This window comes from Oenanthe melanoleuca, chromosome 10 (genome assembly GCF_029582105.1).
Source record: "Oenanthe melanoleuca isolate GR-GAL-2019-014 chromosome 10, OMel1.0, whole genome shotgun sequence".
In the NCBI taxonomy this organism is placed as follows: domain Eukaryota; kingdom Metazoa; phylum Chordata; class Aves; order Passeriformes; family Muscicapidae; genus Oenanthe; species Oenanthe melanoleuca.
Window position 1 is genome coordinate 1378377 of NC_079344.1, and position 15961 is coordinate 1394337.

General features: G+C 43.7%; 2 protein-coding genes across 3 annotated transcripts in view; both read right to left on the bottom strand.

The window, feature by feature from the left end:
• Window positions 1-900: 900 nt before the first annotated feature.
• C10H15orf61 (chromosome 10 C15orf61 homolog) lies at window positions 901-4051 on the bottom strand. Of its 2 annotated transcripts, none has more exons than XM_056500195.1 (2): window positions 3710-4051; window positions 901-1552 (listed from the first exon to the last, which is right to left on the bottom strand). In XM_056500195.1, the coding sequence occupies exons 1-2, from the start codon at window positions 4028-4030 to the stop codon at window positions 1454-1456; spliced, it is 420 nt and encodes a 139-aa protein (XP_056356170.1). In that variant the 5' UTR covers window positions 4031-4051; the 3' UTR covers window positions 901-1453. The 2 variants fall into 2 exon arrangements, with proteins under 2 accessions (XP_056356170.1, XP_056356169.1); XM_056500194.1 differs by having other exon boundaries at window positions 3697-4051.
• A 1684-nt stretch (window positions 4052-5735) lies between these two features.
• IQCH (IQ motif containing H) overlaps window positions 5736-15961 on the bottom strand; it is a 51026-nt gene continuing 40800 nt past the window's right edge. Inside the window, 5 exon segments of the mRNA XM_056499482.1 lie at window positions 5736-7518; window positions 8679-8787; window positions 10535-10596; window positions 11106-11231; window positions 13324-13491. Coding sequence (XP_056355457.1) covers window positions 7417-7518; window positions 8679-8787; window positions 10535-10596; window positions 11106-11231; window positions 13324-13491 — 567 coding nt within the window. The 3' untranslated portion in view covers window positions 5736-7416.

Consider the following 15961-nt stretch of genomic DNA (forward strand, 5'->3'; position numbering starts at 1 on the left):
GGGCTGGTAATTAAAAACCATTTTATCAACCTTGTGTTGAGCCTAAAGCTTTACAGCCAGGTATTGATGAGCTCTGTGGCAATGAATGAGCAGTGTTTGACTTTAAACTTATGAGCTGCAGTGAGAATCAGCTCTAGGAAATGCTAACTGCAATTTTTCTTATTAATGAGGGTTCTTGTAATGCCATCTCTTCATCTTGGAGACACTTAACTTCTGGCAAGAATATTCTCCAAAATTTAACAGTGCAAGCACTTCTCTGATTAAAGTGTTTAGTGCTGCCACATGTGTTGCTTCATTAAGTGAGAAACACTTCTATTATCTGGAATTAAGTTTAAAAGTATTTAAATGACATTATACTGTAGTCATAGCTTGATAATCATTTATTGAGGAGAAGTGATTACCCTTCAAGCCAGCTCCTTCCCATTTTACATTTATTTTTTGACTCATGAAAACTGGAATGACCAACTTCCAGCTCCAGCTGTAGGATTTGGAACTAACAGCTTTAATTGCTGGCACTAAATCCCAGCACCAGCAAAAAATCCTGTACAGGTCTTCCTGTTTCCATTCATTCCAGATTTCCACTACCCAAACAGTTTCCCAAAAGCTCTTTTATTTTTTTTTGGCCCAGGTTTCCAGCTGATATGAAATCATTTTGACATTGTGTATGAAGCTGTGCTTGGTTACAACTGGATAAATCAGTTATTTTGCACCCCAAAATTGAAATATTCTTGTGGTATTCTTCTCATTCTCCTCATTAATTAAAAATACCAGCAATTTGTGAATTAGCACAGGGGAATGAATCTTCTACATCACTTACATTTTGTACTTACCTATACAGCAATCAAAAGAAAAGTAACACACATCTGGAGCTCAAGAATTGCAAAAGATAAAAGCATCAAATATACTTTGGATATTTTATTTAAATATCATTTCAAGAAATGCCATACAGCCATTTTGCACTTCTTTTAGGGTGTTTTTTTTTTCCCCCAAAGGCTCATCAAGGTGATTGTGCTACTCAGTGCCACAGATTCATCCATTCACAGTTACAGCTGTGGCAATTAATTAATTCATTATGAAATATCTAGACAGGATCTACACCTGAGCAGCTTTATCTTTTCAGGGACATTCTGAAATGTTTCCTTGCCCACAGGCTACAATTCAGTTCTCTAAGCTGATAAATGCATCTCTTTAAATGATCACAAGTTTGTCCAGCAGCACCAGTCCCTGACTTCCAGCCACACCCTCAGACATTCTAATTCTTCAACTTCACAGATTTCTGCAAAAATAAATCTCTCACAACCAAAAAGTCAATGCAGCTTCCTGAAACAGCACATTGAGCATGAGAACACAGTGGAAAAAGCAAGTTTTTCACTTGTTTTTAGTCAAAGGCAGCAGATATTTGTACCAGAGGACAGCTATTCAGTTCAGTACATGGCTCCTTCATCTTCTTTATTTAGAAAATAAATAGTGACTGGGCCATGGCTGGTGTGAACAGTCTCTGTGACACGGGCAAAGAACCAGGAGCCAATTCCATACAGTAAAGTTGGGATGCCTGAGGAGAGATAAAAACAAGTTACACACACAGAGTGAGCCAGGGAAATCCAAATCCAAATTCAGCTGAGTCCAAAATGAAATGAGAGGAAAAACATTCCTGGAAAAGCTGCCTTGGAAGTATTTTGTGTTTGTTTAAATGCAGCAATCAGTGCTTGACACCTTTCCTGCTGACAGGAGCAGGAAGCAGCAATATGCAGGAATTATTAGAAAAAGAAAACAGGGGGAGAACAGCATGAAAGAAGTGAAACAGCACTATGTACACATGATTTCTACTGATTAAATATATATATGTATCTCCAAATACTAAACCCAAACTCCCTGAATATCTACTTAAGTTATTGGAGTCTATGTCAGAGCAGAAATTTAAAAAATAGGCAGTAAATCCATAGATCAAAATCAAGCTGCTCTTGGGAAAATCAGATCAGCAGTCAAAACTATCAACTCCAATAGAACTGCAATATATATATATATTTTAAGTGACATGTTTTAGCCCTGCCAATTTATCCATCTATTACAGACAACATTCTATTTATTCTATTAATATTATATTTTCTGAGGGAAAAACAGAGGTGGATTTAGGCCCTGAACTCAGAAACACCAAATTTAACATGCTTGAAACTGAGTGCTTAAGCAGGATTCTGAGGGAAATAAATTGCCTTTTTAATCATGTATTCCAATCACTTAAATATGAAATATGAAGGTTAGTTGTGAGAAAAACAAAGGTGTGACAGGGTGGAGGGGAAAAGAAAATCAGATTTAAAGGTGCTATTAAGAAATAAATATTTGTGATTATATTTTTCTCACTGTGTCATTCTGGAAAGATCAGAAAATGACAACCAGCATACAAGTTTTGGAAAAAAAAGAAAGAAAAGTCACTGAAGACTTGTGAAGGAAATTAAAAGAATTAAATATGAAAATACGAATGTATGAATTATTATGGCACTGGCATTCAAATAAGCTTTGGAACTACAGCCAAAACTTTTAAATAATTACTTCAAAACTTAACTATATCTACTTTTATATTAATAAGGTATTGATAAAATATTTTTATTTTAAGGATTTATATCCCAGCAGTCTGACCAGTGCCTGAACAGAGTTTGGCTTCAGAATTGCTTGAAGGACAAAAGTTCATGCAGGGCACCCGGATTTGCAGCTGCAAAATGCCAAATGAAAGGCGCTGAAATGGCAAAGGTCTGATCTGTGCCAGGGAAACACCAAATCAGTCACACCAGGCTCCGGTTACAGCCCTGCCCTGCACTCACTGCTCGGGATTCCTGCCGGGCAGAGAGGAGAGAGGAGGAGGAAAGAAGAGGGAAAAAAGGAGAGAAGAGGAGGGAAGGAGAGGGAGAGGAGTAAGGAGAAAGGGCGAGAGGGGAAAGGGGAGAGAGTAGAAAGAGGAGTAAGAGAGGGGAAAGAGGAAAATAGAGCAACAGGGGAAAGAGAGGGGAAAGGAGAGAAAGAGAGGGAAAAGAGAGAAAGAGAGGAAAAAGTGAGGAGAAGAGAGAAAGGGGAAAGGAGAGAAAGAGACGAGAAGGTGAGGAGTAAAGCGAGGGAGAAGGGAAAGAGAAGGGAAAGAGAAGGGAAAGGAGACGGATCGGGCTCGGAGCGGAGCTGCCCGGTCCGAGCCACCGGCCCCGGCTCTCTCTGCCCCTCAGGCCGCCCCTCACGGCTCTGTGTGTGTGTGTGCCCCTCACGGCTCTCTGTGTGTGTGTGTGTGTGTGCCCCTCAGGTTCTCTGTGTGCCCCTCACGGTTCTCTCACTGTGCCCCTCAGGCCGCCCCTCACAGCTCTCTGTGTGTGTGTGCCCCTCAAGCTCTCTGTGTGCCACTCGTGGCCCTCTCTCTGTGCGCCCCTCACGGCTCTCTCACTGTGCCCCTCAGGCTCTCTGTGTGCCCCTCAGGCTCTCTGTGTGCCACTCACGGCTTTCTCTGCCCCTCAGGGCTCTCTCTGTGTGCCCCTCACGGCTTTCTCTGCCCCTCACGGCTTTCTCTGCCCCTCAGGCTCTCTGTGTGCCCCTCAAGGCTCTCTCTGCCCCTCAGGCTCTCTGCGTGCCCCTCAAGGCTCTCTCTGCCCCTCAGGCTCTCTGTGTGCCCCTCACAGCTCTCTGTGTGCCCCTCACGGCGCCGCCCCGGGCCGGACTCACCGGCGTTGAGCACCTTGAGGGCGGTGAAGAAGGCGTCCTGCAGCGCCAGCTCCTGCGGCGCGCCGCGGGAGCAGTGGTACTTGATGAAGGGGAAGCAGCCCGTGCGCAGCACCAGGTAGTTGGCGCCGTCCACGGGCCAGTTGAAGTGCGAGAGGCCGAACTGGTCGTTGCGCACCGCGCTGTACTTGACGCAGAACGAGGTCCAGTGGGGCAGGCGGCGCTGCCGCAGGTGCTGGCTCAGCACCTCGGAGGCGGCGGGACGGGCACGGGCCGGGCCCCGCCACAGCAGCAGCGCCACGGCCGCGCCGTGCAGCCGCCGCAGCAGCGCCCGCATCCCGCGGGGCTCCGCGCCTGCGCCCGCGCCGCGCCTGCGCAACGGGCGGGAACGGAGCGGCCCGGCAGCGGAGCGGGAATCGCCCCTGCTGTACGTGAGAAACAAAGTCTCGGTGTTCAGCAGCGTTTAGATTGCTTTGTTTTATTGTCATTATTGTATTGCTTTATTTATGTAGACAGAGCAAGCAGCGCGCTGGGGATACGTGGCGGTGTGATAATTGATAAATGGTTCGTGTTAATCGTAGAAGTTTTGGAGTTTTTGGAGAAAAGAACATGGACCTAGATAAAGGGAAATATATGATTAAACCCATTCTGTTTCAATCCTTCTGTTATGAATATTATGTTTCCTAAATAAGTTGTACCTACTGACAGCTCGCAAAACAAGACTTTCACACAGCCCAGCAGATTCTGCAAAATCAGATTTCCTGCCTTTGTGTGATCAATCACAAACTATCTGCTAAAGATCAGAATTCCCACTTCTTCTGGTTTTTTACCCACCAAAAGCAGATGGTTGCATGACCAATTATCCCAAGAGCTGTACCACGAAGTTTGGAAGTTTCTTTGACCACCACTGCTTACCTTGCAGAATTACTCCAACAAAACAATAACAATTATTGATTACTGCAAGGAAAACCAGACTATAAAAAGGGAGCTGCAAACCAAGTTGGGTGGAAGCGTGGAGTAGGCGGTGACCCCTCCCGTTTTCTTGCTCTGTCTATATAAAACAGACCAATCTAAATTTTGCTAAATACAGAGACTTTGTTTCCCATTTATAACAGGGGCCACTGCCCACTCCAAGCTCCACCGAACTTTGGTTTGCAGCTCCCTTTTGGAGCATGGTTTCCTTGTAGTCATCAATAATTGTGGGTTTTTTTTGCTGTCGTAATTCTGCCAGATGAGCAGTGGTGGTCAAAGAAACTTCCAAACTTCGTGGGACAGCTCTTAGGATCGCTGGATGATGTGAGTCTCCAGACAACTTGTCAAGTCCCATAGATAACAATCTGGTTATCTGTGTAGGTAGATAAGTACCTTGGTAGATAAGGAAATGGCAGAAGTCAGACAGTCTGGTCTCAGGGATAGGCTACAATTGATCACACAAAGGCAGGAAACCTGATTCTGCAGAATCTGCTGGGCTGTGTGAAAGCCTTGTTTGGCGAGCTGTCAGTAGGTACAACTTACTTAGAAAACATAATATTCATAACAGGGGGATTTAAAACAAAATTATTTAATCATATGTTTTCCTTTCTTTAGTGTCATGCTTCATTTCAGACTTAAGCATTCTGGTTTATACAAACCCCAACACTTTTACGATTAACACGGATCTTTAATCAATTATCACACCCGGGAATGGAGAGAGAATGGAGAGGGAACAGATCGGGACAGCAGCTCAGGAATGGAACAGGAATCGCCCTGGGCTTTAAACCCAACTACCGAGAACAGGAGACCCAGATTCCAGAATCACCAACTCTCAGGAGAATGAGCTGGTCTGTGCTACACTGAATTCCTGCTGAAACAAAATCCACCAAGTGCTGCCAGTTCAACAAAAATCTCCATTTCCAGCTCTGACTCCTGGGAGCACAAATCCTTTAATTGTCTGCATCCTCTGCACTTGCTGCCAAACCTGCTGTCCCTCACCTCCTTCCACGAGCATTCCTCCACTCTCTGCAGCTGGGGAAGCAGCCCCAGCTTTTGCCCAAATCCAGTTTCTAAAGAAAAGCCACATTTGGGCCACCTTTAATATCTTGCTTCACACTTGTGTTGTGTTTTCTTCCCATCCAGCTCACGTTCTGAAATTCAGTTTACAGTTCAACAACTCTATTACTCTTTTAATGAGTGAGAATAAATAATCCAGTAGTGTGAACAGAATTATATTCCTGACTTTTTAACAATAATTATAATTTCATTTTAAATCTGCAGCACTGCTAAAAAACCACATTTTTGGCAGCAGCAGCATGGGAGCTGAATGTGAGAGACTGCAGAGCAGTTTCAATCCTTCCATCAGCTCAAGGCTCTGAAGTGTTAGTAGTAATTAAAAACTTTTTCTCTCTCCTCAAAATACATTTCACACTTTGCACACACTGAGAAATCTCTCTCACCACAGGAACTTTCAGGTCTTGTTTGCTGCAAAACCAGGTACAGTTTTCTTTTGTCAGAGCAGAACAAAGGCAGAAGGAAGTGCAGGTTTCATTTCCTCCCAGGACACTGCAGTCTATTAAGTGCCAGTGAACTAATGAGCCTCTCAGACCTTATGTTGTTCTGGCTTGGATCAAGGCTTCCTTTCCCTTAACCCTTTGGAAACCAGCTCAAGTGCAGCTAAATTCCACCTTGGGAAAATCTCTGTGAGCTCTGGGCTGTCCAAACCCAACACTACATGGATGTAAAACAGCAATAAAACCAGGAATTAAAAATACTCCTGTGGATTTGTATTTGAAGCAGGAATCAGCATTTAGGCAAATGTTTTCATCTGCAATGAATTCATTCTGTGACCAAAGCAGAAGAGGAAAAAGCTCCACAAAAGATAATGTCTCATGCTGAGGGATCAAAGATTTGCTATCAGAAAAATTGGGTGCTGATCTTGTGCAACTGCTTGGCCTCATTTAGTATTTGTGTTAAAACTGGTTTTGCTGAGCTTTTTTGGGAAGCAATCCCAATGATACTTGGCATTCCTAGGATAACAGTCTCCATTCAATGAGATCTGCTCTTCCATAGTAAAATGTGGAAGTGTCTCTTGGGATATTAAAGATATAATGGAGAAAGATCATTTTACAAATATAATACTGTCCTTTAACAACAGTGCACAGCAATTGTGACCAAAAGAGTCACCAATATCCAAAATACAGATGGACAGACCTGCAAAAGTCATGGAAATCTGGGAATCAGTGATGAATTAGTGCTATTACTGTTCTTTTTGATAATTTAAAAATGACCATAGAAGAACTGCTGCAAAAGTCTTTAGATAATAGAAGAAGCAGCACAACAATAGAGGTGGTTCTGCAGGGGAATGGGGGTTGCTGGGATTATTGATAAAGTGGGTTTAAATTAAGGATTTATAGGCAAAAGAACCATGGGATGGTTTGGGCTGGAAAGGACCTGAGCCTTTCAGTGCTCAGGATTTCAGCCTGTTGGAATTTGGGCTCTCAGGGCTCTGAGTCAGTGACAAAGGCAGCACAACCCCATTAATAAGAGTTTTAGCTGCTGAACTTCAGGAATGACAAGAGGGACATGAGGAGCATTAGGATGATCCTGTGCTTTTCAAAAGGAAGGTGGGATGTTCCCAATGCCAGGAATCAGAGATTTTCTGTCTCAATGTTACAGCAGCTCAGAAGGAAAACCAAACCTGTTCTTACAGAAGCATAAGGAATGAGGCACTTGAACGTTTTCTGTTAACTATTCTTTCAGAGCATCTGCTTCCCAAGGTTGCTCTTCTTCCAATCTCAGTTTGTTTTCTGCTGTAACTCCTAGAATTGCTTCAATATCTCGAATTGCCATCTGCAAGAGATTCCAGGAATCCAAGTTATTTAATGGGCATTTTAATGGAATCCAGCAGCCAGGGTGCACAGCTGGCAGTGCCTGCCTCGAACAGGTAACAGGGTTACACAGGGCAGCATGCACCAATTACATTTAATATCACTTTGGGGACACTTGGGGGAATTATTAGTAAATATGTACAAATCCCAGGTACATAACAATACAATTTGTACTCCTAATTAACTAACAGGTGCTTTATTTCACATATGTTCACTCACAATGAAGAAAAGATCTCATTTCTATTTTTCTTCAGTGGTTGCTTTTCATTCCCTCATATTGAAAAATGGGATTTTTTTTTTGTTGTTGTTTATCCTGTAACATATTGAAATTTAATTATGTCTTCCCCAAAATCTGTCATTTCACACTCTACTTGAAAACCTAGTCAGGGTGGAAAGAATCTGCTATAAATTATGTGACATGACTGAAGATACAAATCTAACACAGAATTCTCCTTCACCTTCCACAAAACACAGACAGAAAGTTTTTTATAAAGTTAAAGGTGATGCAGCTCAGCAAAAGAAGCTCCCAGTGGGGAGCTGAGCAATTCTCTGGAATCCAAAAGCAGCTTTGGAAGGAGGGCTTGGACTCCTGATTGCTTTCCTGGCTCCTGGGGCAGCCAGGTGGGGGAACCAGGGATGAGCACAGTCAAAGAGCAGAGAAAACTGGGAACAAAATCCACTGGGGTGGGATGAGGGATGGGCATGAATGGATCCGAGGCTGCCTGCTTAAAAGAAATCAGTGTTAATAATCCAAGTAGTTATCACCAACTGAGAAATTTGTTTCTAATTTAGGATTCTTACCTTGATGGTGTCCCTTTAAAATTGTGACAGAAGTGTGTGAGGCAGTGCCAACAGCTCCTTTGCTCTTCCAAAGGACACTCAGGAGCATTAGATTACAAAAAATTTCACGCTCAGGGATGTCTCTTTTCAAAGAAAAAGTTTCAAACTTAAATTTAACTAACGGGTTCCGTGGGAGACCGACTCCACTGCCCCAGACCCTGCAAAGCACCCCCAGGCAGTGAGAAAAAAGGAATGGTTTAACACTTGTTTATGATCCAGCATGAGGTATCTGCAGGCCTGGAACAGAAATTAACCGGGATCGTTAGTTAATTAACACCTCACCTTAAAATTGGTCTCGCCTTGCATATTAGGTGCTGATATTTCTTGATGGATGATGAAGAGATTGCGAGCAAAGGTCAGGAGGACCCCCTGGAGATCCTCCCCGATTGTTCTGTTAATGATATCCAAACAAATGAGTTTCCCAATGATTCCCTTCTCATGCTTAAAAACAATCGCCCTCTCTCATTTGTGCCTGCCTGGTGCTGGAATTTAATGAGCGTTTTCAATCTCACAAGGTGAAAATCTTCAGGGAGATATGAAAGATGAGGCTCCATTTTAACTTGTCAACGGGAAAGGATTTGTGTAATAAATAATTTTTATTAATCAACTTAGCAGAAGTAAGCTGAGAGGTTTCAGCTACTCCAAGTAAAAGGTGACAGCTGAGGCAGCAGAACACTTGAAACACCCACATTAGTGAGGAAAAACTGTTGCTTCAGCCTAAAATTTGGGAAAGAAATTTCAGCAGGATCAACATTTCTTAGATTGTTGCAGCTTTTGAGGCTTTGGTTTCCCAGTGGTCCACACAGGCTCTCCACACTTTATGGAACAGGGAATTATGAGGAATCATGTGCCTCATTTAGAGATCTCTGATGGAATAAAACGATTCTCAGAGATGTTTCAGTTATTTTATAAGCTCCAACTCCTACAATCTTGAACATATTTCCCAATTAAGAATATGAAATTGCACTGAAAATGTGATGGCAGACAACAGGAAACCTCTCTGCTGCAAGCTGAGTTTATTTCTTCCTTTCTACTACCAAAAATCCCATTTTTCCCTCCTGCAGAGGCTTTTTCTGTGCTGAGAGGTTGTGAGCAGATCCCATTTGTGCCCTCCCTCTCCTCTGTAGCTTTTCCATGTCAGTCCTGCTCTTCAGAGCTCTAAACATTTTCATTTCCCTCTCACAGAACAGGATTTCTTCCAGCATCCCCCAGGATACACTTTTACCATGACAGCACTGAACTCACAGATCCTGCTCCCCAAACCTCCTTGTTCCTCAAGTTCATTACTGCTCTCCAAATGTCATTCCTTCCACCTGATTCCAACCAAACCTAATTCCACTTCTCACACTGCTCCTTCAATTTGTGGAGATCATTTTGAATTCTCCTCCTGCCCTGCAGAACACTTGCAGAAGCTGTTTTGTCATCCAGGTCATTAATGAAAGAGCTGCAGCATCAGAGGAATACAGAGGAGGCTGAGAGCAGGATGCTTCAGCTCCTCACTTATTCCAGCCTATTTTGGCAGGAAACTGGGGCAGGAACAATGTAAAAAGGATTAAACTTCACCCTCCTGTGCCTCCTGGAACTCAGCTTTTTACCAATGGATTTGTTTGGGTTTAGGGTAAATTTGGAGGAAACTTTTGAATGGGTTTGTTGTTTTGTTTTTTTTTGTTTTTTTTTTTAGGAAACATATTTAAGTGGGTTTTTTAATTGGTTTGGGAAAATATTTTTTTGAGAGAAATGGGAAAAATTGTTTATTTAACAGGTGAAGTATTTTTTAGCATAAAAATGAATAAAATAATAATTTTTTTGCTGGTTTGAAGAGATGATCAATTTAGAAGAGTGCCACCAGCCGGGCTCAGCACATTCCTCACTCACACCATTCCCAGTCTGTGTCCCAGTGTCCCAAGAGTTTGTCACCTGGGTTGGGGACATTCCTCACTCACACCATTCCCAGTCTGTGTCCCAGTGTCCCCCAAGTGTTTGTGACCCTGGGTTGGGGACATTCCTCACTCACACCATTCCCAGTCTGTGTCCCCAGCTGTTTGTGACCCTGGGCTGGGGACATTCCTCACTTACACCATTCCCAACCTGTGTCCCCAAGTGTTTGTCACCCTGGGTTGGGGACATTCCTCACTTACACCATTCCCAGTCTGTGTCGCTTCTGGTCTTCATACAACACAAAAACTGTTCCCTGTTTTTCCTGTTAATTAAGACAAAATGCTTTATTTATTCCTAAGGTAGTGATAATTATAATAAATGTGTTTCAGTAAGTACACACCCAAACTAAGGAGGGCTGGTTTGGAACTGTGTAAGGAATTGTTGCTCAGTTTAAATAGATTATTGCTCCAACTTATGGTAGAAAATACAATAAATAAATACAGCAGTGTCTATTCCACAGCAAATATTTGGGTTTCAAAGCAGTAAGAGCATCATCTTAAAAATTCTCTCCTTACACAGTTATTTTTATCAAGAAGCAGGTTAATCCCTAAAAATCTTACACACACTTAAATTGGAAGAAAAACAGGTGTCTGTGGCACTTGAGGAGATGGTTTAGTGGTGAACATGGGGATGGTTGGATGATCTTAAAAGTCTTTTTCAACCCTCACCATCCCCTGATTTAGTATTTACATTGCTAGAAGTGGTTTTACCACGTTAGAATTCACATACAAAATTCTGAATATCACATTTTCTCATCTTTCCCCTTCTTACCTGGAGGTCAAATCCAACCCCACGAGCTTTGCAGGTGTGGAGCAGGAGGCTGTAGGGGATCCCTGCCAGGCTGGAGTGCCTCAGCTGGCTGCTGGCCACGGCACACAGGGGGCTGCTGGGGCCAGGCTGCAGAACAGCACAGCATTCCTCATTTCCACACCACTTGATGCCAGCCAACACATAACTGATCAATAAATCACTGGCTGTCACTGGGGATGGACGAGGGGAATGGCTTCAGACTGCTAGAGGGTGGGGGTTGGGATTGTAGTGTCCAAGGTTGGACAGGGTTTGGAGCAGCCTGGGACAGGGAAGGTGTCCCTGAATTTAAAGTTCCCTTCCCACCCAAACCACCCTGGGGTTCTGTGATTCTATAAATGGCTTTTTGCCAGTGAACTCAGCAGGACTCCATGTGCAGGAATTCCTGCTCCTCACAGGCTCTGCTAACACAGACATTTCCATGAACCCCTGCATGACAGGTCAGATGCACAGAGTTGCTTCTGGGAACCACATTTTGGATTTTTCCCATTTTCAGTGCTCACTGAGCCCTGTGAGAGCACTGAATCCAGCCTGGCCTTGGACATTTCCAGGGATCCAGGGGCAGCCACCTGTGCCAGGCAGGAATTCATCCCAATACCCACCTGACCTGCCCTCTCTCCCTCTCAGTGATGCACCAAGTTTTAACCCTGTGCTCAGGCCAGAAGAACAGAGGTGTTGCCTTGAGGAGCTCTGAGCAGTTCCTGTTCTAAACCAGGGGTTCCCTGGTGTTATTTTTAATTCTGGACTCTTCCCTGGGAGCAGGGACACTGCACATCAAAGCCTGTAATTTACAGTATTTCCCCTAAAATGATATTTGTTTTGACATTGACTCATTTAAGTTGACATAGCTGAAATCCTGATCTAATACATCTCTGCCTGAAAATTAATCATGTTTATAATATTCTGAGAATTAATAACACCCATTGCTCAAGTCATTAACTTAAAAAAGGAGCTTCCAAAATCTGTTTCTGTGCAGTAGGGGACCACAAATAAATGAATGCTTGATAAAATAATCCAAGCAGCAGTTTAACAAGCGTGAACTTGAATGTGGCTGCAATAACACAGAACTATTGTTTAAGGGTTGGCATCAGGTTGATGAGGTGCTTATTTCAGCTACAAAGCATGCACACACATGCATAATGAACTGCAGGATGAATTATTAATGTGTTGCTTATTTAGCCTCATCTGTCTAGAAGATAATGTATCCTAACTATAATGAGTGATTGGTTTTGTACATAATTACAGGAGCAGCAGTATCTAGGAAATTTGTTCTTTCAAAGAAGGGAGTTCTAAAAATAAAATCCTCCCACAAACTCCAGGGCTGCTCCATTTTATCAAAATCAACCCTACCAGCATGGAGAATATCTAATAAATTAAAAGGGACAGAATCATTATTAACATCATAATTTTACACAAAGTGTTTTACTTAATCATTCATTACAGATCATGTGCAGTAAAAACATTTGTCTCTTGGTTTGTTTCTTTTTCTCTTTCCCTGGGAGACTGCAGTCTTGTAGTTAACTCTTCAGGAGATAAAAATCTCAGAAACACAGAAAGAATTAAAAATAAAGCATATAATGACAATTTATGTTAATTCTGACAGAATTTTAATTAAAAAAAAGTTGCTACTTGATTACTTTTCATTTCTAAAACTTGGACTACAGGGACTAATCAGAAGTCATTTACTTCTCTCCAACTAAAAGTGGTTGCTTGACAAGAACAATGGATCAAGAGCTCGTTAACCTCTAAATTACAGCTCCATGACATTTTTGGAATGGTGATACATTTCCTCTCTATGGATGGAAAAGAGGGAGCTGTGAATCTTCTGTCAGAACACAGCAAACAGAGAATGTCCACACACACACTCTGATGCTGGCTTTTCTAAAGACTTTTCTTCCCATTTTACAGAACCCCAGAATATTTGGGTTGGAAGGGACCTTAAAGCCCATCCCATGTGCAGGGACACCTTCCCCTGTCCCAGGGTGTCCAGCCTGGCCTGGGACACTGCCAGGGATGGATATTTCCATTTTAACTCCTGCTGTGCTGCTATCCCATGCCTTTATAACCTGGTAAAACCCAAGAGCAGCAGTTTAAAAGCTGAAGGGAGCAGATTCAGCTCCTCTGGAACAGATGGATTGGTGGTTCCCTCAATGATGGTATTTGGGCTCACATCACTACTTACAGGGTTTGTCCCCTCGTGCTGGCCCCTTTGGCTTTTGCTTCCCTTTGGCCCCAGAGGTCCTTGCAGGGGGCTGGAGCCACAATCCAGATTTCCATCTGTCATGTACAACAGGAGCTGAGTCAGGGCCAGCTGGTCACTGTAGCAGAGGTCAAGGTCTGTTGCCCACACCTAAGCAAAACAAAGAGGGGCATTCAAAAAAATTAAAAAGAACAACAAGAGTGAAATTAAGCAATTCTGAGAGAACATCTCTGCCTTTTTTTGCCCTGTTTTGGCATTCCTGCTCTTGGCTTCCTGCTGCTGGAGCAGGGCTGGCAGTGAGACAGATGTGAGGAAGGAATTCCTGCCTGTGAGGAGCTGGGGCTGCCCTGGATCCCTGGCAGTGGCCCAGGCCAGGCTGGGCAGGGCTTGGAGCAGCCTGGGATGGTGGGAGGGGTCCCTGCCATGGCAGGGGTGGGATGGGGTGGGGTGGGATGGGATGGGATGGGATCCATGGGATGGGATGGGATGGGGTGGGCTGGGATGGGATCCATGGGATGGGATGGGATGGGATGGGATCCATGGGGTGGGATGGGATGGGATGGGATGGGATAATGGGATGGGATGGGATGGGATGGGATGGGATGGGATAATGGGATGGGATGGGATAATGGGATGGGATGGGATAATGGGATGGGATGGGATGGGATGGGATGGGATGGGATGGGATGGGATGGGATGGGATTATGGGATGGGATAATGGGATGGGATGGGATGGGATAATGGGATGGGATGATGGGATGGGATAATGGGATGGGATGGGATGGGATGGGATGGGATGGGATGGGATGGGATGGGATGGGATGGCATGGGATGGGATGGCATGGGATGGGATCATGGGATGGGATAATGGGATGGGATAATGGGATTTAGGGTCCCTTCCAACACAAACCCTTCTGGGATTCTGGGATTCCACAAACCCCTTCCAAACAGGAGCAACCAGAACTCCTGTGTAACTTCAGGAATAATCTCCCAGGGAGGACTCAGGAGGTTGAGGGAAGCACCATGGGTGCTCCTCCACCCCAATAACCAGAGCTTGGCTTTCCCTGGAGTTTTTCCCACTTAAGAAACCCCTGTGCTACCCAGCCAGTGAGCAATGTTCCCACACACCAAGATCTGCCCTACACAGGACCCCTTAAAACAAATCTCCCAGTGAACAACCTCCCTCAGCCCTGGAATGGTAAATGGACTCATTATAAGGATATTAAGGGGTCAGGCAGGCAAGGCCTCTTGGAAAAGTGGAGTTAATTTCAGAATCATATGCACAGAGTAATGCCCTTTGGATAATGGGGAATAAATCACCCCAGTAACAGTTGTTAATATCTAACTGCCAAGTATCTGTTGCTGTATTAAATATCCTATTTGTCAACTTAAATATTTCCTGCTGCACGGTCTAAAATGCAAATTGGATGCTAATGGCTGGCTTTGCTTAGTAATAGGGGAAGGTTCCCCAATTATAATACTTAATTTTCTTCAATAATTTATTGTTTATCATCACTTCTGCAAGACAGGAAGAACTTTGCTGTCCATTTCTCCTTTTCCAGTGTGTGCTAACCTTTTCAATGAGCCAAATAATAATTATAAACTATTCATATTGTGGGAGTGTTCCATGAATTTTGATAAATACTATGAACAAATCTGTGTCAATATGTCCCAGATCTCGTCTGAGCTGAGTTTTACACCTTCCATTAAAACTTTGCCCTCAGAAAGAAGTGGCAAAGCTGCATGAGGGAACCAGGGACTGAAAATTTTGGACATCTGAGGGCTGTTCACTGGCTCCAAGGGAAGATTTTGCTCTTAATCCAGACCCTGAGATTACACCTGACCTCAAAATCCACACCTGGAACCTTTGCTGAGCACCAGCAGAGCTGGACTGAACGGGGACCATAAAAAACCAGCAGTTTTCTGCTGCTGCCCACAAAATGAAGAGTTTGGAGGTACAGAGGGGATGAAGGAAGGTGTCCATCCCCTCTCCTGCTCTACAAGGGAGAGCTCAAAACCTCCTTAAGCTTCAGGTAAAGTCATTGTAATATTTTGTATTTTCCAATATAAGGTGGGGAGGAGGAGGAGGAATGGGAATGTGAATGGGAATGGGAATGGGAATAGGAATGGGAATAGGAATAGGAATAGGAATAGGAATAGGAATAGGAATGGGAATGGGAATGGGAATAGGAATGGGAGTGGGAATAGGAATGGGAATAGGGATAGGAATAGGAATGGGAGTGGGAATAGGAATAGGAATAGGAATAGGAATAGGAATAGGAATAGGAATAGGAATAGGAATAGGAATGGGAATAGGGATAGGGATAGGGATAGGAATAGGAATAGGAATAGGAATAGGAATAGGAATAGGAATAGGAATAGGAATAGGAATAGGAATGGGAATAGGGATAGGGATAGGGATAGGGATAGGGATAGGAATAGGAATAGGAATGGGAATAGGGATAGGGATAGGAGTGGGAATGGGAATAGGGATAGGAATGGGAATGGGAATGGAATAGGAATAGGAGGAATGGGAGGAAGAGGAGGAATAGAAGGAAGAGGAAGAGGAGGAAGGCAAACATGGCTGGAAGCCACCTGTCCACCTCCTTTCATCCCTGAG